This window comes from Chanodichthys erythropterus, chromosome 11 (assembly GCF_024489055.1).
Source record: "Chanodichthys erythropterus isolate Z2021 chromosome 11, ASM2448905v1, whole genome shotgun sequence".
Lineage (NCBI taxonomy): Eukaryota > Metazoa > Chordata > Actinopteri > Cypriniformes > Xenocyprididae > Chanodichthys > Chanodichthys erythropterus.
Genome location: NC_090231.1, coordinates 5,547,102 through 5,569,113, shown reverse-complemented (window position 1 = coordinate 5,569,113; position 22,012 = coordinate 5,547,102). Strand labels below are relative to the sequence as shown.

The 22,012-nt window shown below is 37.3% G+C and overlaps 1 protein-coding gene across 1 annotated transcript; it reads right to left on the bottom strand.

The window, feature by feature from the left end:
- Positions 1–798: 798 nt before the first annotated feature.
- slc25a22b (solute carrier family 25 member 22b) lies at positions 799–16,822 on the bottom strand. The gene is made up of 10 exons (XM_067400320.1): positions 16,728–16,822; positions 14,500–14,625; positions 14,356–14,411; positions 14,131–14,221; positions 10,342–10,399; positions 8,960–9,020; positions 8,055–8,214; positions 7,794–7,948; positions 1,060–1,135; positions 799–952 (listed from the first exon to the last, which is right to left on the bottom strand). Exons 1-10 carry the CDS (start codon positions 16,745–16,747, stop codon positions 799–801), a joined length of 957 nt encoding a protein of 318 aa, XP_067256421.1. The 5' UTR covers positions 16,748–16,822.
- Positions 16,823–22,012: the final 5,190 nt, after the last annotated feature.

Here is a 22,012-nt window from a genome sequence, read left to right as displayed (position 1 = left end):
CCTTCACTGTGCTTACTGCATCACCTGCATAATGATAATGACAGGAAAGAGAAGAAATTGTTGAATAAAGTCCTTATTTGTGTTTTGTTTTTGCGCACAAAAGTATTCTCATCGCTTCATAACATTAAGGTTGAACCACTGCAGTCACGTCGACTGTTTCTGGACCTTGAAAGTGTTGATTATATTGCTGTCTATGGAGGAGTCAGAGAACTCTCGGATTTCATCAAAAATATCTTAATTTGTGTTCAGAAGATGAATGAAGGTCTAACAGGTGTGGAACATCATGACAGTGAGTAATTAATGACAGAAATTTCATTTTTGGATGAACTAACCCTTTAAGTTCCATTTCCATGGTAATGCAACGTCCAATTTCGAAATGATACCTAATTTATGATTAATAAAATATATAAGTGACCCCCTACCAGGACACTAGATATGCAGTTTTTGGAACAGAGCTATTGTCATCCTGTACTGATGCTGTTTTTAATGCTGATATGAAACCTACACTTTTTTTACTTTTTGTAAAGTTGTAAATAAAACAAAAATTACTGGAGTACATTTTACAAGAAAATACATTTCATTCCTTCTACTGTTATTACAATATATTGCACTTAAATCAATGTGTTACTTGCAGATTCTTTGTAATTATTTGTGAAACTTACTAACAATTGCTGAGTAAGAATTGTTTCTACATACATTTTTTTTTTAGTGTATAGCAATTTATCATTTTATTATTATTGCTGCAGTTTGAATACAAGTAGCTGTTCCAAAATCAGCGGCTCCGTCCACAGTAAAGATTCAGTGTTTTTGTCCATGCAGGAGACTGAGAACAAATTCACCGACTCCTAGGAAATACACCACCTGTGCGACGCCGAACAGCGGAGCGATGACCAGTGCGCGACAGTACGCCCCCTTCAGGAACGCGGAGGGACCCTCGCGATGGAGAATCTTACTGTGGGGAAGATTACAAGATGTTTAGAGAATAAAAATAAGAAACAAAGTGATGAAAGACTTTTTGTGTTATGGGGGAAATAAACTTGTATGTTAGAGTCAGCTTACCGGATACAGTCTCTCACTCCGCTGTAAGTGTCATCTTGACGTCCACGGGCCAAAGATTGAAGCCTGGTTTTTAGCACTGCAGCACAAACACACACACATACAAATGATTAGTTTGCATTCTAAAAAAATTCTGTCATCTATAAGAGACTAGATGTGTTTACATGGACCCTTAAAATTGGACTAGTAGCATAGTCAGAATAAAAAAGTCACATGTAACTAGAGGTCACACAGACTAGTCGACTTTAATGCTCTGTCATGACGCTTTGAAGGATTAGTTCACTCCAGAATTAAAATTTCCTGATAATTTATTCACCCCCCATGTCATCCAAGATGTTTATGTCTTTATTTCTTCAGTTGAAGAGAAATGAAGGTTTTTGAGGAAAACATTCCAGGATTTTTCTCCATATAGTGGACTTCAATGGAGCCCAAACGGTTGAAGGTCAAAATTAAAGTTTCAGTGCAGCTTTAAAGAGCTTTAAATGATACCAGACGAGGAATAAGAGTCTTATCTAGAGAAATGATCAGTCATTTTCTAAAAAAATAAAAATGTATATACTTTTATCCACAAATGCTGCTCTGCGATGCGCCACGCATTACGTAATCATATTGGAAAAGTCACGCATGATGTAGGCGGAAGTACCGATCCGGTGACTACAAAGCAATCATGCAAAGATTAAGTCAAACGCACTTTACAAAAAAGGTAAAACAACGATGTCGGACATTTTGAAGTTGGAGGAGAAAATGAGATCTCTAGATTTTGCTCTACCGCGGTACTTCTGCCTATGTCACGCGTGACCTTTCCAACATGATTACGCAATGTGTGGCGTATCGCAGAGCAGTGCAAGACGAGCGTTTGTGGGTAAAAAGTATATAAGGTTTTAGAAAATGACCGATGGTTTCTCTAGATGAGACTCTTATTCCTCATCTGCGATCATGTAGAGCTCTTTGAAGCTGCACTGAAACTGACATTTGGACCTTCAACCCGTTGAACCCCAGTGAAGTCAACTATATGGAGAAAAATCCTGCAGTGTTTCCCTCAAAAACCTTCATTTCTTTTTGACTGAAGAAAGAAAGGCATAAACATCTTGGATGACATGGGGGTGAGTAAATGATCAAAATTTTCATTGTGAAGTGAACTAATCCTTTAAGAGTGATGTCGACTAGCCGCTGATAATGGCCTATAGAGGGCGCAACAGGATAAGAAATCTTTGAAGTCCACTTGTATGCTCCATATCCAACAGTTAAAATGACAAATAAATGCATGCTCCACAAGATATTTTTTGATCTGGATGATCAATATTGATCAGTGAATGCACATTTTAAACAGCTTATTGTACGCGCAGGTTAATCGCCGTTCTAAACGAATGCGCTGCTACATTGTAACACACACTAGGGCTGTCAAACGATTAATCACATACAAAATAAAAGTTTGAGTTTGCCTAATATATGTGGGTGTACTGTGTGTAATTATTATGTATATATAAATACAAACACATCCATGTATATATCTGAGAAATATTTACAAGTATATGTATTTATTTATATTTTTATATAATTTATATTATATATAAATACATTTTTTTTGTACATAACATATTTCTCTTAAATATATACATTGTCATTTGTGTGTATTTATATATACATATTATTTACACACATTACTCACACATATATTATGCAAACTCAAACTTTTATTTTGTATGCGATTAATCGCGATTAATCGTTTGACAGCCCTAACACACACACAGTATAGCTAGTACATCACGTGCAGATTGTACACACGGAAACATTTAGTAGAGCAGAACTGTATTGTCAACACTGTTCTGTGATTTATCAATACAATAGCTCAAAAACTGAAACGTTCTAGCATACATTCGTAGTAACTAAAACCCACAGCTTCACTATTAGTAGAGAGACGCTGCCAGCTAAAATTAATTCACACACTCAATCGCTCTCTCACTAATGCATTCATATCAATCTAATCTTACTGTGCTACTTTATCTGTATCTGATTTAGAACGAGCAGAAATCTGTGAGAAATATAACAACCCAAAGAACTGATAAAAGTAAGCTGTAATGTAGGACAATAGCCTCGTGGGCAGCGCTGTGTCATATGCCATAGCTGTGCACAAGGTTTCGAGTCTCAGCTCGAGGCTCAGGCTTATTTGTTCATTAATGACTTCATCATCAGCGACTAGTAGACGTCGACTCGACTTTAATCGCATAAATGTTGACTATCTTGCACCACTTCACATACGAAGAGGATATTAGATTGACACGACAGTCATTTATTATTTATTTATTTATTCTGTGCATCATACGTCATTACTCCATCTCTACATCACTGCACATGTGCAGAACATTCCAGTTCCGGTTTTCAAACCGATCAAGTGTCCTATCAAACGGAATAAAAAAGGTTTTAACCACCCCATTACATTGTCCCACCTGCTTCCGACTCTCATCCACAGACTCTCATCTACAGCTTGATTAAAATAAGCAGCATGGCACAAAGCTTCATGTGCTTGTCATCTCCTAATTAGAACCCGAAACAGATAACTTTTTTAAAACAAATAAAAAAATAAAAAGTGGTTAAAGGTCGGTTAGTATGTGCCAACAACGGGAAACTCTGTATATTCGTGCAGTGTGTGCAGGTCAAAAGATTAATTCCAATTTGAAGCTTGTGACATATAGGGTGCTTCTCAAACGGAAGGCTGCGTATCTCAGCTGTCACCTCATCAAGCACCGCTGAAGGCCGTCTCAATCTGAAGGATCCTTGGAAGTCAACCTTCATTTCACATCCTTCATTCAGCTCATTTTAAAGGATGCATTGAGTGTATCCTTAAAGGATTAGTTCGCTTTCAAATAAAATTTTCCTGATAATTTACTCACCCCCATGTCATCCAAAATGTTCATGATTCCGATTCCAAAAAAGTTGGGACACTTGATCAAATTGTGAATAAAAACAGAATGCAATGATGTGGAAGTTTCAAATTTCAATATTTTATTCAGAATACAACATAGATGACATATCACATGTTTAAACTGAGAAAATGTATCATTTTAAGGGAAAAATAAGTTGATTTTAAATTTCATGGCATCAACACATCTCCAAAAAGGCCATGTTTACCACTGTGTGGCATCCCCTCTTCTTTTTATAACAGTCTGCAAACGTCTAGGGACTGAGGAGACAAGTTGCTCAAGTTTAGGAACAGGAATGTTGTCCCATTCTTGTCTAATACAGGCTTCTAGTTGCTCAACTGTCTTAGTTCTTCTTTGTCGCATCTTCCTCTTTATGATGCACCAAATGTTTTCTATGGGTGAAAGATCTGGACTGCAGGCTGGCCATTTCAGTACCCGGATCCTTCTTCTACGCAGCCATGATGTTGTAATTGATGCAGTATGTGGTCTGGCATTGTCATGTTGGAAAATGCAAGGTCTTCCCTGAAAGAGACGACGTCTGGATGGGAGCATATGTTGTTCTAGAACTTGGATATACCTTTCAGCATTGATGGTGCCTTTCCAGATGTGTAAGCTGCCCATGCCACACGCACTCATGCAACCCCATACCATCAGAGATGCAGCTTCTGAACTGAGCACTGATAACAACTTGGGTTGTCCTTGTCCTCTTTAGTCCGGATGACATGGCGTCCCAGTTATCCAAAAAGAACTTCAAATTTTGATTCGTCTGACCACAGAACAGTTTTCCACTTTGCCACAGTCCATTTTAAATGAGCCTTGGCCCAGAGAAAACGCCTGCGCTTCTGGATCATGTTTAGATATGGCTTCTTTTTTGACCTATAGAGTTTTAGCCGGCAACGGCGAATGGCACGGTGGATTGTGTTCACCAACAATGTTTTCTGGAAGTATTCCTGAGCCCATGTTGTGATTTCCATTACAGTAGCATTCCTGTATGTGATGCAGTGCCGTCTAAGGGCCCGAAGATCACGGGCATCCAGTATGGTTTTGGGCCTTGACCCTTACACACAGAGATTGTTCCAGATTCTCTGAATCTTTGGATGATATTATGCACTGTAGATGATGATAACTTCAAACTCTTTGCAATTTTTCTCTGAGAAACTCCTTTCTGATATTGCTCCACTATTTTTCACCACAGCATTGAGGGAATTGGTGATCCTCTGCCCACGGGAACATGTGTGACGTAGCCATGTGCACTTACTAGACATTTTTATTCTAGCGTTCAGTGCTGAGAAGGACTGGACTACACTGTAAAAAAAGAATTGTTGGTTTAACTTAAAAAAGTAAGTTACCTGGTTGCCTTAAAATTTTGAGTTAATTGAAATTAAAATATGTTGTTAATACAATGAAGGCGTTTGATTTAATCAACAGAAACTCAAAATATTATGTTATCTGAACCCCATTAATTATCTAAGTTGTTTTGACAAAAGAGAAAATGTTGTGATAACAAATCATGAAAATATGTTTTACAGTGTAAGGAGGATACAATCTCACTAGGATGCAGCCGTTATTTTGAGAAGCACCTATAAATGCTCACATTAACCCCATCACCTTATTTAGCGTTCATGTAAACACTGTGTTCGAAAACACACACAAAAGGTGTCCATGTAAACTTAGCTACTGCAGGCATTGTAAAGATATTTATGACATGATGTAATGTTTGCTTAGGGGGAAAATGGAAACTTTTTTATACCACATTTGCCACTTGAGATACTTAGACTGCCAGCTGCTGGAGCAGGTCTTACGGGTGTGGAACGACATGAAAGTGAGTAATTAATGACAGAAATTTCATTTTTGGGTGAACTAACCCTTTAAGAGCTAAAATGAAATATCAGATGCAATCACTTTGATATTGGCTTACTGACATATGACTTAATTGCATTTAAAAAAAAAAAATTTTTTGTCGTAATAAAGTGTCACACACTATTACACACATACCAATCTTTTGTGATTTGTTTTTCATTCTAAGATTACTTTTGAACTGTTTGGGTGTAAGACACTAAAATAGGGGAAAACTGTACCCTAAATTTGTTAAATTAAAAAAAAAATGTATAGATAGATATTTTAATCTAATAGGAAAGGTTTTTAACCTTATATCTGTGTGTTGTGCATTTTTATGTTTGTCATGTGTTAGCTTAGCAACTGAAATCAACTCCAATTTCCTGTGTACTTCATGTGAGGAGCACTATTTGTATAAAGAATGGAGGTACCGTATATGGTCTGTAGAGTGTCCTAAATCAGTCACTTATTCCACAGATTCCATTTCAGTTCGGATGCTGTAGGCCATTGACAAAAATGCAGCTAACTATATTTAGGAAAACAAACTTGATCTTTTGAGGAATAAACACTGATGTTTCAACTAAATGAACACATTCCCAACATTTCCTTATTTTTTAGGACTTTTGTGGATTATGCCCAATCAATCCTGGATTTTGGCTCCATTAAATTTTATGGTCAATGTGAAATTAGATTTCTAGTTGTTTCACATTTTTTTTGTTTTTGTTTTTTAAACAAATTAATACTTTTATTCAGCAAGGATGCATTAAATTAATCAAAAGTGACAGTAAAGACAATGTTACAAAGATTATACTTCAAATAAATGCTTTTCTTTTGAACTTTCTGTTCAACAAATAATCCTATATGTACGGAAGAGGATTAGGGCCAAGCAATAATAAAAAAATAAAACCATCTCGAGATTAAAGTCGTTAAATTTAAGAAAAAAGTTGAGATAAAATGTTGAGAATAAACTCGTTAAAGAAAAAAGTAGAGAAAAAATGTTGAGAATAAAGTCATTAAATTACAAAAAAAAAGTTGTTAAATTACGAGAACAAATTCGTTACATTTCGAGAAAAAAGTTGAGATAAAATTGAGAATAAAGTCATTAAATTACAAGAAAAAAGTCGTTAAATTATGAGAACAAATTCATAATTTAACAAGTTTATTCTCATCATTTTATCTCGACTTTTTTTCTTGAAATTTAACATGTTTTTTCTCATATTTTAATGACTTTAATCTCAAGATGGTTTTATTTTTTTTATTATTGCTTGGCCCCAATCCTCTATCATATATATCTGTCAGGTGGGAAGGAGCGAGGACTCAATTTGCAGGGAAGAGGGCTTTTATTAATAATAAAAAAAATAAAACAAAAACACAACAAAAACTACCCCATGGGGGAAAACAGACTTGACAAAAACAGGACACGACTTGACTTGACTTGACTTGACTTGACTTGACTAACTACACCAGGGAAAATGATGACAATGAACCAGCACAGGACTGCAAACACAAGGAGAATAAATAGGAGAGCAAACAAGGCAGGTAACGAGGGAGGACAGGTGGGGCAAATCAACCAATAATCAGGTAACAAGGTGGGCGGGGTCAAGACAATAGACATGAGAGCACATGGCACAAAGAAACACATGACAAGCCATGTGCTCACACCAAACAAAACAAAGACACAAGCACATGAACAACACGACAAGAACGGGAGTGTCAGAGCTCTGTCACAAAACCAAGAAATAAACTAGGCCGAAGTGACAGAACCCTGACAATATCAGCATTGATAATAATCCGAAATGTTTCTTGAGCATCAAATCATCATATTAGAATAAGGATCATGTGACACTGAAGAATGGAGTAATGATGCTGAAAATTCATTTTATGAATAATTTTGAAATATATCCAGTCATTTTAAATTGTTGTAATATTTCACAATGAATTTATCAAATAAATGCAGTCATACAATGCAGACCATCTCACCGTCCACAGGGTTGACCGCGACAGCTGCAGTGCAGCCTGCCAGACAGCCAGAGAGGAAGGAGATGTAAAATGGAGCTGAACCATCACTGTTCCTCCTGCCCAGGCTATTCAGGTTAGCAAACAGTGGGAAGTAGATGATGGAAAAGGGCACATCCCTGAGGGAGAGAAAAAGAGAGATCTCACTAGTGTCAGATAAAGGACGGAGAGAAAGCACATTATGACAAAAAGCGTCCCACAGTTTGAGTGACTTTGTCAGACTACCGTAATAGAGTGGCCCCCAGTCCCGTGTAGAGACCAGCGATGCCTTTGTCCTTCAGCAGATCTCTAGAGAGTTGGAGCGCTGTGGGAGACTTCAGCCGGACAACATTCACTTTGGCCCCGCCTCCTCCGCCATGCTGGCCCATTAGCTTCCTCTGGGCCTCTGTCAGAAACATAGCATATAAATCATACTATTTCTGCAGTATATACAATACTGTCCAAAAGCTTGGTCAGTAAGACTTTTTATTATTAATACTTCTATTTATTTAGCACTTTCTATTTTTTTAAAAATCCTGAAAAATGGATCACAATTCCCACAAAATCATTAAGCAGCTGTTTTCATCATTAATAATAATTTCAAAATGTAATTGTTGCTTTATGCATGTTGTTTTAGACACTATTATTTATAATAACTATTATTTACATGTCTGGAATCATACACCACTATCTCTGTGTGTGTGTGTGTGTGTGTGTGTGTGTGTGTGTGTGTGTGTGTGTGTGTGTGTGTGTGTGTGTGTGTGTGTGTGTGTGTGTGTGTGTGTGTGTGTGTGTGTGTGTGTGTGTGTGTGTGTGTGTGTGTGTGTGTCTATCCATACATTATATATAAATTATATATATTATGTAGCAACGTTTCATGCTGTTCTACACTACAATGTTGTCACATGTCCACATTTCATGTTTAATTCAGCAAGTGCTGTCCTGTAATGATCTACGGTTGATATTGTGTTCAAGGTCATTGCATTGTGGGATGCAACATATGTAGTGTACATTTTGCCAAATGTAGCATATCATCCAGTATCCTGTACATACAGACATTTTGTATGTTTCAGACAATACATATTACACAACACAATGCAGAAATAGTATGCATGGCATGGCAGTAAAACAGAAAGTTTTATATCTTTCACCTATTCTGCCGGCATCCTGCAACTGGATCTTGAGCATCTCCATAGGAGTGGTTACAATCACCTGACAAAACACAGACGGCAGAGAGACCGATGTTAGTTATGGTAGTAAGATTGAAGGAATGTTTAGGATTCAATATAAAGTGTAACTTTGACAATTTTCAACCCGTTTTGTATTGTTCCAGTGTCTGTAGTATATGTAAATGAACAATGTTTACTCATTCTCTGTGTTACCTGGACTGAAAAATTCACGTTTATTTTTCACGTTTATTTTGACAGCTCCAGGGCAAACTACAGATTATACTTCTGCATTTTTGTAACCCCGCCCACTAACAGTTATTGTAAGAGTAGGTTTATCATTGTATATTGTATTGTACTTTGTCTACTCTTTAAACGTATCTGCATCTCATCTGTTTGAGCTAAAACACTGTGTTCGTGGTCATCCAGTTTGAAATGTCGACTACAAACATGGATGTTTTTCAGTTCTCTACGTATTTACAATTCTTTGCAGCCTAATGCACCGGATCCTTCACAGGAAACTAAAAGTAATTCACTCCTGCTAAACGCTTACTCTTTAAATTTTGACTAAAAGTTTGCTAAGAAGTATTTCTACTAAAGCAAGGCTGTATATTTGACTCTGGTAAGCGTATCCATAGCAGACTGGTGGGAGTGGCCTTGGACAACAACATGCCCAGAGCATTATGGGTGTTGAAGTTTTCCTACCTATTTGGCAAAATGTAAGACAACAGCATCCTTCTGTTTTTCCTTAGTCAGGTAGTACAATTTTTCCCCTTTAATTATATCATTTAAAAAACTATTACTTTCAGCAAGGATGTATTAAATAGATCAAAAGGAAACAGTAAAGACAAAAACATTATGTTCTTTTGAACTTTCTATTCATAAAGAATCAGTTTCCAGAAAAATATTAAGCAGCACAACTGTTTTCAACATTGATAAAAATCATAAATGAATGATTATAATCATATTAGAGTGATCATGTGATACTGAATACTGAAAATTTAGCTTTGATCACAGGAATAAATTCAATTTATTCAATGTATTAAAATAGAAAACAGTTGTTTAAAATAATAATAGTAATAATATTTCACAATATTACTGTCTTACTGTATTTTTAATCAAACAAATGCAACTTCGGTGAGCATAAGAAAACAAAGAAGTCTTCCAACCAAAAACTTCTGGAAAACACAGGCTTGGACATTCTGTCAAAAAAATTTTATATGGGGTTGCAACAACATAGTAAATTTGCATTTTGGGAGCACTATTCCTTTTAAGTTGTATTAAAGCCAGACATTACTTTAAGCAAGTAAAGTTTTGTGTGTGTGAGAAATGTGGGTCATTTAAGTGCAGCAGAGAGAGTGACTAACTTGGCAGGTACCCGCCCCGCAGCCAGCTAACATTTCTCCAAACAACGTCAACTTCTGTCTGGGAGAGAGCCAGAAAAACAGAAAGATAAAGAGGGAGAGAGAAGGAAGGAGCATTATTTTTAGATGACGATAAGACCATTTCCTCTGTAAACAAGAAGATCTGGGGTCTGACCCTTACCGTACGTGATGACATCACACACCCAAACACACACTCACACACATTTATTTGAATAATTTATCTGTTCATTGCCGTCTACTGGACTGTATTAATCAATAATTTAGCAGTCTAGCTATTAGTCACCACAGAGATGCTCACAGAGCTCCAGTATTCAAGGTGTACTGACTCAAACTGCAATATCTATCTATAATGCAGAAGCTTATGGACGGCTTTTATCAGATCAGCTCTGTTTTCAAAACTCTGTGTGCAAATCCATCCCTTAAAAAATAAGAAGTAGATCTGAGATTTCGTCCAGCCTACATTATGCCCTCAGCAAAAAAAGAATAAATTGAAAAATGAGCATTCCTCTTTCTAAATCAGTGCAACTGTTAAATAAGTTATTACTTCCATTACGTTCCACTGCTGAGCACATTCCCTGTAAATGAGTCATGCAAATGAGCAAATGAATTCATTTAAATGAATACAAATCACTATATAATGAAGGTTTATTCTGAAAGGTTGAACTTTGGTTGTACAAAATGGTAATTCCATAAATGTCAGATTGTTGCAAGTTGTCACGTGTATTTAGGGGCCAAGCACTGAAAGTGCGTAGGCACCTATTGTGATCGTTAGTGTTCATATTCTTCTGCTTTTGAGTCTATGGCAGCCCATTTAACCGCTTGCGGGTTAATGTTCAGACAGTCTGAACGTTAACCACAGCCATTTTGGAGTCTCTAACTCAGTCTCTCTAGCACCACCAACTGTCCAAATTTGCACTCTCGTTTATGCTAATAACTTTTGACCCATTTTGAATTTTTTTTAACTACTCCTAGGACGTTGCTCCAATTCTCATTAAAGTTGAACCAGATCATCTTCAGACCATGGCGATAAAAAGTTAAGGAATTCAAGTTGATTTGTCAACTTGAAATAAGTTCACAACGTAATTTTGGGAGGAGTGAACCCATCTAATCTTTCAATTAGAGAAATTCAAACATAATCTCAAGAGGAGGGAACCGTAATCTTTCAATTACGTGCAGAGTATATAAGCAGCTACTGCACCTCCACCTCCCCAACTCCACCACATAATTTAGGCATCTCATCTATTGTACACTCTAGAAAATGCTGGGTTAAAAACAACCCAAGTTGGGTTGAAAATGGACAGCGATTAGGTTGTTTTAACCCAGCGGTTGGGTTAAATGTTTGCCCAACCTGCTGGGTAGTTTTATTTAAACCAACTATTGTTTAAAAATTGCTATATGGCTAGCTTAAAATGAGCCCAAAATAGTTGGGAAATTAAAAACCAGATTGAATTAGAGACAACAATAATATACAAAGGTGAATGTTTATTAATAAGCTTTAATATTTTATTAATATAAATGTAATAGTTTATTAATATAAATTTATTAATAAGCAATTTAATAAATGTTTATTGTTTAATAATTATTCATTGAACATTAATAAATGTTCATTTCCAACATACTTTGGGTTAATTTTAATTAAGCAATACAGTAATTTTTAAACAATAGTTGAGTTAAATAAAACTACCCAGCAGGTTGGGCAAACATTTAACCCTACCACTGGGTTAAAACAACCCAATCGCTGGGTTTGTCCATTTTCAACCCAACTTGGGTTGTTTTTAACCCAGCATTTTTTAGAGTGTACTCCTCTTCCAGGCACTAGTAGTCCCTTTGGGGTATATCCTAGCTCGAGTTGAAGCTGCTTCCTCGAGCCCCTCCACAGCGGACAGCAAACCAAATACGCTTAACCTTATTAGCTTAAAGATTTTATGAGGAAACGAACTTGTGAAATACTTTGAATGTTGCGTTCCTATCAGACTTATGATAGCGACCTGGATCGTAACAAAGCAGTGTTCGCCAGAGGAGGACTGGTCCCCCGACTAAGCCTGGTTTCTCCCAAGGTTTTTTTCTCTTTCTTAACACCTGTTTGCCACCTGATGTCACCTGTTTGAGTTTGGGTTCCTTGCCGCTTTCGCCTTTGGCTTTCTTAGTTGGGGACACTTGACATTTGATATTCAACAGTGCTTTGATCTGCCTGCATTGACCCCATTTCTTTAAGAGCTGCTGTACGGCCAAAATTATGTACCATTTATCAATGTAAAGCTGCTTTGACACAATCTACATTGTAAAAAGCGCTATATAAATAAATTAACTTGACTTGTCGAACGGTTTCAAATAACATGCAAAAGAATTCAAATAAGAGTGCGCCAAAGTGGATTTAAGGCTATATCTCTGCAACACTTTATCATATTCTTACCAAACTTGGTGTGTGTTATGACAATCATGAGGATACCTGAATAGTTTTGGCGCAGTGTCACCTAGTAGTCAGGAGATATAAAAAACTGACATTTTTGCTCATAATTTCTGAATGGCTTGTCCAAAAACATACACGAAACTGGTCTCTTTAGATTCAGTTGTGAACTTTTCTCCGCTTTGATGATATGTAATAGTGAAAGTTGTCATAGGAAATTTTGTCTCTTAGCCCCACTTTTTGCTCTTTCAGTCGCATAAATTATGCGTTTACATTCCATCTCTGTTATCACGTAACCCACGACACACAACAAACACAGCTCCGATCACGGCATCCTCCATCCACCGCTTTTTAGCGTTTGTAAATGGCTCGCTTAAAGACGGCTGCTTCAGAGTTCCTATTCCCGGTGTGAATGCAACCAGGAACATGGCCCGGGGGAGAAATGAGTTCTTGGGAACTATCCTAGTGGCTTGAGCCTAGAACTGAGTTCCTAAAACTATTTGGTGTGAAACTATTTGGTGTTTCATCAGCATCAAGCCCTGAACGTACTCAAAAAGTTTTGAGACAGTGCCACCTTGTGGTCAAAAGTTATAATTAAATTTTCAAAAATGCTAATAACTTTTGATTCAATTTTGATTAAAAAACAGCGACACCTATTGGTTGAAAGTGATAAACCATTAAATCATATTACGAGTGACTGTATTTATGATTTTCAGCCCTTTTTATTAAAATGATTTTAAAATGTCTTTAATTGCTTATTGTTGCAGTTGGTCTGCAGTTATATATTTTATAATAAAAAATTCTATTCTACTGTTTCAAGTTAAATTTAGCTTAAAAGTCCTTTAAGTTACAGCTATGTTGTGGAAGATAGTATTGCTTACTTCAAACAAAAGTACTACTAATTATATTAGTATTACTAATATTATTACTAATTACTAATTACTAACTCTACTCAAATTATGTCAATTGTGTAATGATTTACCCCATATAGTATAGTGTCAAACTGTGTGTATTTTTCTGGGGGGAAAAAATGGAAATGTTCAATTTTTGTAGTTAAGAATATTAAGTTCTATACTTTTTATTACATAAATTTACCTTAAAAAAAAACTACCCTTTGAAATTTACAGGGTTAAAAAGTAAAACAGCTAACCACATATAGTAATATAATTATATATTTCGGATATAGTAATATAATATAATTATATAAACTGAGAATGTACTTAAATTTTATGTAATTGTAAATACCTGACTGTACCTCAATATTTTTTTAAATTGCAGAATTCAAATTTAAACATCTAAATAATATAAATAGATTTGTTTGTTTTTCCCCCATTTATTTATGTAAAAAGTGTTTTTATTCTCACCCATCCTTGGAGAGCTGGTGTCTGAAGAAATCATTGGCTGCCAGTTTAATGGCCTTTTCTGGAGTTACCAGAGTCAGATTAACAGCTGCTCCTAGAGACAAAAGTGTGAAGGAAAGATATCAAGAAGAAAAGGGGGATAAATAATGGAGTTTTTCCAAGCTTAAACACTCACAAATGATATGAAACCAACATATACATTAAGAAACAGTATCACATTGTGATCACCTCTGTACATCCCACAGAATCCTTCTGATCGGATAGTTTTTATCAGACAATCGGACCTGCGAATGAAACACATCCACACACATATATGCATGTACACAAGCAGGAATTCATTTGCTCAGACAATGAAATCAGCATAAAACATACATGCTAGTGTAGATGCGAGATCCGTTTTGCTGGTTTTGGAGGCGTGTTTTTGCAAGATCAATTGGAAACACGCAAGTGACACCAATCAATCCAGCAATGCCTCCATTAAAGAGTTTAGCTGGCAGGCTGAAACAACAATACAGATTACTGGTGTACAAAAGGAACCACACTATATAAAAAGAGTTCAACCTATTTGTGAAAGCATCGTCTTCAAAGGCCACATATTAAGTTACAATTAATTGCTAAAAAACATGTGGAAACATCTAAATTAACTGGATTAACAAAATCAATAAAATTGAATAAGTTGTCAGTAAAAGTCATTCATAAGGGTCAGATCAAGTAGCAATAGCTAATGGCCTGACTCTACACAAGTACATTTAAAAACATCAACACAAATCATATTATGAGTTTCAGAAATGAGAATCATACTGAAAAAACTGGTTATGGTTAGGCAAACTGTTCGCTATCCAACTAAGAACACATCTAATTGAATGGCATGTTATGAATCATATTAAAGGTGAAGCAAATATTTTTCCATGTTAAAATACTATCCTGTTTTTGTGTACTTGTATTGTTTGTATTATTACTCTACAGCATAGGTGGAGGGTGTGTAAGGCTGAACAAATCTTAGCCTTTCCCTGGCCATGGACTTGTTCAGACTAGCCTGGAAATTTCTCACTCAAACCACTGCCTGCTGCTGCTGCTTCTTGTTGCTTTTAGAGGGAAAAGCTGTCAATTGCTGCAGGTCTAGAATCAGTTTTCTCTGTCATAATAGCATACTGGTGAAACAGATTTGGCAAACGATACAGTGCTAACTGTATTTGCTCTGTGGAAACCGTCAAAGGTTTCTATTTACAACGTGTTTTGGCAGCATTGGGCAATAGCCAATCACAAACATATCTGCTGGCAGCCCATAGAATCGCTTTTGGGAAAGTTATGAAATATGGCACACATGTAGAGAACAGTCTAAACATTAACTACAGCAATTTTGGAGTCTCTAACTCAATCCCTCTAGTGCCACCAACTGTCCAAAGTTGCACTCACGTTTATTCTAATAACTTTTGAACCATAAGGGCTAGAAACAAAATACTTTTTTCCTCTGATTTTTAATTTTTTGAACTACTCCTATTCCAGTTTCATAAAATTTGAACCAGATCATCTTCAGACACCATTTGTCTAAGTTTTCTGAAATAATGCGCATAAGAATTCAACGAAGAGCACGCCAAAATGGATTTTAGGCTATATCTCTGCAACGCTTTAGCGTATTCTGACCAAACTTGACAAGGTGGAGGATACCTGAACAATTTTGGTGCAGTGCCACCTAGTGGTCAGGATTTTTGAAAAATTGACATTTTTGCTTATAACTTCTGAACAGTTTGGCCAAAAAAAACAACAACACTAGTCTATTTAGATTCGGTGCAGCATGTCAAGCAATGCCAAATTCCCCATATTTGGAAATTTTTAAATTTGACATAAATGCTATATTTTGCGAACACATTGGCGTATCTTTACAAAACTCAAGTATCATCTGCATCATGCTCTGAAGGTACTTTTTTTGAGACAGCGTCACCTTGTCATCTAAAATGCTAATAACTTTTGATTAAAATTTGATTAAAGAAACAAAGTTGATGGCATGATGCCAAAACGACTCTAAGGCTGTATCTCTGCAATGCTGTGTTTGCGCTCTGGAAAGCGTTAAAGGTTTCTATTTACAACATGTTTTTGCAGCGTTGAGCAGAGTAGCCAATCACAAACATATCTGTTGATTTTTTTAACGCAATGGCCAATCAGAGGCGTTTAAATTAGCACTGAACAAAAACTCCAGGGATTGAGCGGTAAGTGGATTCTGAGTTCTTCACGCTCACAAATCCTCTCATTATATCAAACAAAGTGTAGACATTATGTAAGAGATTCATTGATTGTATAAGAACTTTGTGATGAACTAAGATGAGTGACAGCTTTTTAGTGATTGTACAGGGAGCGCTCTTTGCATACTTTCTGCCATGCCAAATCTCGCATACAGTAAGCTTGGTTTTCTGTTAAAATGAACAGTGGTTTGTGAATGTAAACACTTTAATAAATAACTTATTGGGAGCACTTATGCTGGGAAGTGTAGGTTGTGTGGCATTGTGTTTTTAAAAGGGAAGCACATCTCAGCAGTCAGTTAACCCTCCAATCATGCTCTATACAGTGATTATTAGCTATTTTCCTCTATAAATAAAACTCACCTGATTTGCTTTTCAGCCATTTAAAATGAAGACAAATCAATAATGTCACAGAGCAGATTTTATGGAATTATATTTGTACATATTTTGAGTGTCAAATCTTGATGGTAACTGAATTTTGTGTGGCTGATACTGAGATCCAGCACGTTTTACTGTTCCAGGTTGTGCAGTATGTACTCAGCAGGGATGTCCAATGTGGCCAGAGAGAAGATGGAGATGAGCCGAACTTCAGGCTGCTTTACAGACTCTCTCTGAATAATGCCTAGAAACATCACAACAAAACTCACCATTATTATCAAACCAATCATTCACAGATACACATCTCATGTGTTACTGGTGTTTTTGTTTTCTCTATATACTACTAATCTGTATTTTAGCAGACAATTTTGTCTTAGGGGTAAGGTGTAAGGGATGGGTCAACAGTGTAATTATTAATGTAGATGTAATTACAAGATGTAAAATATAACTACAAATGTAAAAACATGTATGTACACAATAAGTGCATTGTATCAAATGATTAATTTAAATGTAACTACATAGTAGTTAAGGCCACTTAATATAAAGTGGGTCCAAAATTTGTTAAAGATTTTGTAAGCATATTATGTAGTTGTGTTTGGAGTCAGTTGTTTTATTTGTAATAACGCAATGAAACATGCCAAATTGTGCAGACATAATTTTTGTCATGGCTGTCATTAAAAAAACAACAACAAAAAAACATGAGAGAACCTATTAATAATTGATGTTGTAGTTAATTCATGCATTTTCCTGTGAGCTTTTCATTTTCTTTGCATTTTCATTTGTGTAAATGCATAGAAATGTGTGTGTGTCTCTCTCTCTATATATATACACTGTAGCATGCCTATAAATAAAAGACAGTGGGCTAAGATAAATTAAATGTATATATTTTTTAAAAACTACCCATACAAATATGCTTTGCGGGTAAATTTATTTGTATTTTGTAAATGCATTTATTGTATTAGGGATGTTTTCAGAGATATTTTTACAGGACAACAAGACAAAGATACTGAGAAAATGTGTATTTATTCACTTATTTATTTTATTGCAGTTCTGCATGAAAACTGTAAAATGCCCAAGGATATAGAGTGAGTTTCTGTGGCCATGGCAACTGCTACAAACATCACAATGTTTTCTGGACTTCAAAACCATGTGCAACGAAGTCAGGGAATCGACAATTTAGAGCAGCAGGATGCGGGATCAAAGACGGACTGTGACAGCACGGATGCCATCAAAGCCGCTCACGTTCACTCTGGCCTGCACTAGTATCCATTAGCAAAAATGCAGCACAGTAAGAATCAAAATAATACCAGAGACAATGGCAGGATCTGCTCGACTCTATTCTGTATTCAGAGGGTCTCTCTAGATGTGGTTTGGTGTTTGAAAGCTTGATAAAAGCAGATTTAGTGTGTGTGTGTGTGTGTGTGTGTGTGTGTGTGTGTGTGTGTGTGTGTGTGTGTGTGTGTGTGTGTGTGTGTGTGTGTGTGTGTGTGTGTGTGTGTGTGTGTGTGTGTGTAATGGGAAAATGACATGTGACACTCTTGCTTTTTTTAATACTTCCTAATTCTGCTCATTGATACTCGTCTGACCAAACCTTAAGCTTTGTGCTTTTTTATGAATAATACAACCATCTCCTTCTGTTTCTGTGTGTGTGTGTGTGAGAGAGAGAGAGAGAGAGAGAGAGAGAGGGAGAGAGGGAGAGAGAGGAACATTATATAACTTGCTGAGTTATGAATCTAATATCCACATGAATTACTAAAATTTTCAAGAAACAGCATGAAAAATATGCCTAGTGGAAACTCTGTGGAAAGTCAAATTTGTTTTCTTATTCAACAAAGTCTGAATTATGAAAAGAGGTGTAGCTAACCTTCAGAAAATGTTGTTTTTTTCACCTTAGTGTCATGTAGCTGTATCCACAGAGAGAATGTGTGATGTAGGAAGATTTACAAAACTTGTAATAAACACTAGGAACAATGAAGGCACTACAAACTTAAAATATAACTGTAACACAGGACAAGGGACTGAGGAAAACCAGGGGCTTAAATACACAGGGTGAGCTCATTAGGTGAAAAAGAAACAGGTGTAACTAACCAGAAAGAAACTAATAATAACCGGGAACACAGGTAAAACGGGAACAGGGGAAAATCAAAACCAAAACACTATGAAAGTAAACTAGACTAGTAAGACCACCCTCCTAGATGGCACGTCCAACAGAGGAGGGAGGGTGGGGGCTCTGGAGGTGGTCTAAAGGCTGGAAACAGAGAGATACTGGGAGGAGCTGGCAGAGGGGAACACCCTCTGGAGATGACGGAGGAAGGAGCCAGGGAGGAGATGCTGGAGGGGAGATTTCTGGCGACCCAGAGCACAGCCAGGACGAAGGCCCACAGCGGAACCAATGGTGGGAGGAGCCAGGGTGAAGTCAGATGTCCAACCACCAGCGATGGAGCCAGGAGATTTGGAGACCCAGGTGGAGCCAAGAAGACAGAGACCGGGAAACACCGTAGATCCTGGAGGCCAAGGTAGAACTGTGGTGATGAGTGGCAGAGGTGGAGCCAGGGTGCTGGAAGACTGAGGTGGAGCCGGTGGGACTGAGGACCAAGGTGGAGCTGGAAGAAAGGCAGAGATGACAGAGGAAGGAGCCAGGGAGGAGATACTGGAGGGAGGAGATAGCTGGTGACCCAAAGCACAGCCAGGACCAAGGCCCATGACAGAACTAATGGTGGGAGGAGCCAGGGGGAGTCAGATGTCCAACCACTAGTGGTGGAGCCTGGAGAGTTGGAGCTGAGGAAACATAGAGACAGGGCAACACCGTAGATCCTGGAGGCCAAGACAGAGCTGCAGTGACGGGCGGCTGAGGTGGTTTCAGGGTGCCGTAGGGCTGAGGCGGAGCCAAAGGAAGGTGAAGCCGAAGGGGTGGAGAGATGAGGCGTAGCTTAAGGCCCTCCGTCTGTGATGTAGGCAGAGCGATGACTGACCAAGATAGTGCCGTGGGGACAAGGGATCCCAGTGGAGCCGTAAGGACGACGGTCCCAGGCGGAGCCGAGGAGAATTAGAAACAGGGCGATACCGTAGATTCTGGAGGCCAAAGCGTAGCCGCTGTGATGAGCAGCCAGGGTGGTGAAAGACTGACATGGAGAAGTGGCAGTGAGGAGCTGGAGGGAAGGCGGAGCCCTGCAGAGTTGAAGGGGTGGAGGGACAAAGTACAGCCGAAGGCCCAGAAGTCTATGATGAAGGCAGAGCGACAACTGGAGGGACAAGAGAGCTAGGTGGAGCCGTAAGGACGACGGTCCCAGGCAGAGCCGAGGGGACATAGATATAGGCCAATACCAAAGAGTCCAGGAGTGCCAGAAGACTTATACAAAATAAGTATACACAAAAGAGAAAAAAGAGCAAAAGAGAGCGAGATAGGCGAGATAGTATCCCAGTATCTGTGTGTTTCCAGCCTTTAGACCACCTCCAGAGCCCCCACCTGAATGTTTGATTATACAATTTAAAAACCCTGGTTTGTGTTATTGCTTTATTTTCTAACATTAAATATTACATGAAATAACATAAAACTTATAAACATTTTAACAGTTCCAATAACATAAAATATTCGGGAAACCTGTTGGTTGATGCTTATTTTCAAAGAGACTTAAAATGCATGAAAACTATAAATTTAATGTAAACAATGTTTGGGAATCAAAGTCAAGATCTTTGTGTTGATATAGCCGAGATGTACTAGTTGAGTTAGAGAAACATAACTAAAACATTACCAACTTGACAACTGAGGATTTGTGGCAATTAAAATGACTCTTTAAAAAGTACAAATGAAAAACTTCCTAAAAAGCAGCTTTTTTTTTAGAGGCACTATATCAAAACAAGTTTTTTTTTAAACCAACTCAAAGAAAAGAAAAAAAATCACAAAAAAGATAATTGTAATATCACAACTGACAGCAAGGAAATTAAACTGAGATCACATGGAAACCAGCCTTTTCTTCTGAGAAAAAGACCCCACAAATCCCATGTCTCTCAAACTACTCAAATTTGCCAAGGTAGTAAAGTCTGCAATCAAATGTCAATAATCTCAATATATAATTGAGATTATATATACATAACTTCTCATCAGATTCCTCTAAAACCAACTGATCCGAGCTGTAATTTGCAATAATGGATCAATTTACAACTCTATACAAATATCTCATTTGTGTCTATTCTTATTAATCCTAAATAATTATAGACCAAATTAATACTTACAGGAAACCCAAGTGAGAACTCCATTAAGTCTCCCAAGATATGAACAAGCAACTGTGCAATATATTTTTCTTCTGTGTAAAGGCTTGGCGGTTTTTATTCTGTGCACTACAGCTAAAACAAGCCTGTTGAATGATGTGACAAATAAAACTCTGGCAAAGCCAGCAAACTCACATTTATCCTGAATCCACAGGCAGTCTCCACAATGCGTCCCATTGAGAGATTATGTTCAGAAACCCAAAACCAGCCATTGATATGACTTACAGGAACAGAGGCTGCTAGTGTACAAGGCAGGAGAGAGAAAGTAAATATAAGAGTGTTCAAAGTACCTGGGAGGGAAGATGAGAAGATGAGAGTAGAGCCCTAAAAGAGTCCCACAGACATTAGACTTCAATTTTCTCTCTGCTTTTCTTTGTTTCCCTCAATAGAAGCAGATTTAAGCATTTCAATTTCTTATTTGTCTCAGCAGTCTGATTCAATACAGCAGGCCCCTAAAAAGATATTTGGACAAAATATCTGCAAGCAAATGCTGCAGGAGTGTTTATCAGAACTAAATTTGCTTTTCTCCATCATGTTTGTGGCTGTCGGTTTTCCTCAAGTCTAGGTGTCTTAGATCACATTAACTATGCACTAAAACCTTTGCAACATTCAGATAAACATCACAATACCGAGTGTCAGAGTGCGATATTGCTTTTAAGCAACAGTTTAATAAATAAGACGTTTGAACTGACTAACATTTTAGACACAACATTGTCTGTTTTTGCTTTGTCAATAAGAGAGTTCCAAACAAACCCAAAGCAATTGAACAAAACCATAGCAGTGTTTCGTTTCTAAATGATTCAGTGAGTTTGGACGAATGGGGTAAGTGAACTATTCAATGACTTCATCACATTCCTGAACTGAATCAGCCTTTTTGAATGGGTTGAATGATTCACTTACAGACAGGTTTCGTTCCAGAATGAATTAGGCTACGTTCACACTGCAAGACTTAATGCTCATTTCCGTTTTTTTTGTATAGCTGTTCAAATTGTTGTTTTAAA

Coding starts and splice junctions, on each gene's coding strand:
- slc25a22b (XM_067400320.1), bottom strand. CDS start 16,747: ATGGCTGAAAAGCAAATCAG. Junction 14,222..14,355: donor ATTCTGTGGGATGTACAGAG/GTGATCACAATG, acceptor TTTTGTCTCTAG/GAGCAGCTGTTAATCTGACT. Junction 8,215..8,959: donor GCAGGATGCCGGCAGAATAG/GTGAAAGATATA, acceptor TGTTTCTGACAG/AGGCCCAGAGGAAGCTAATG.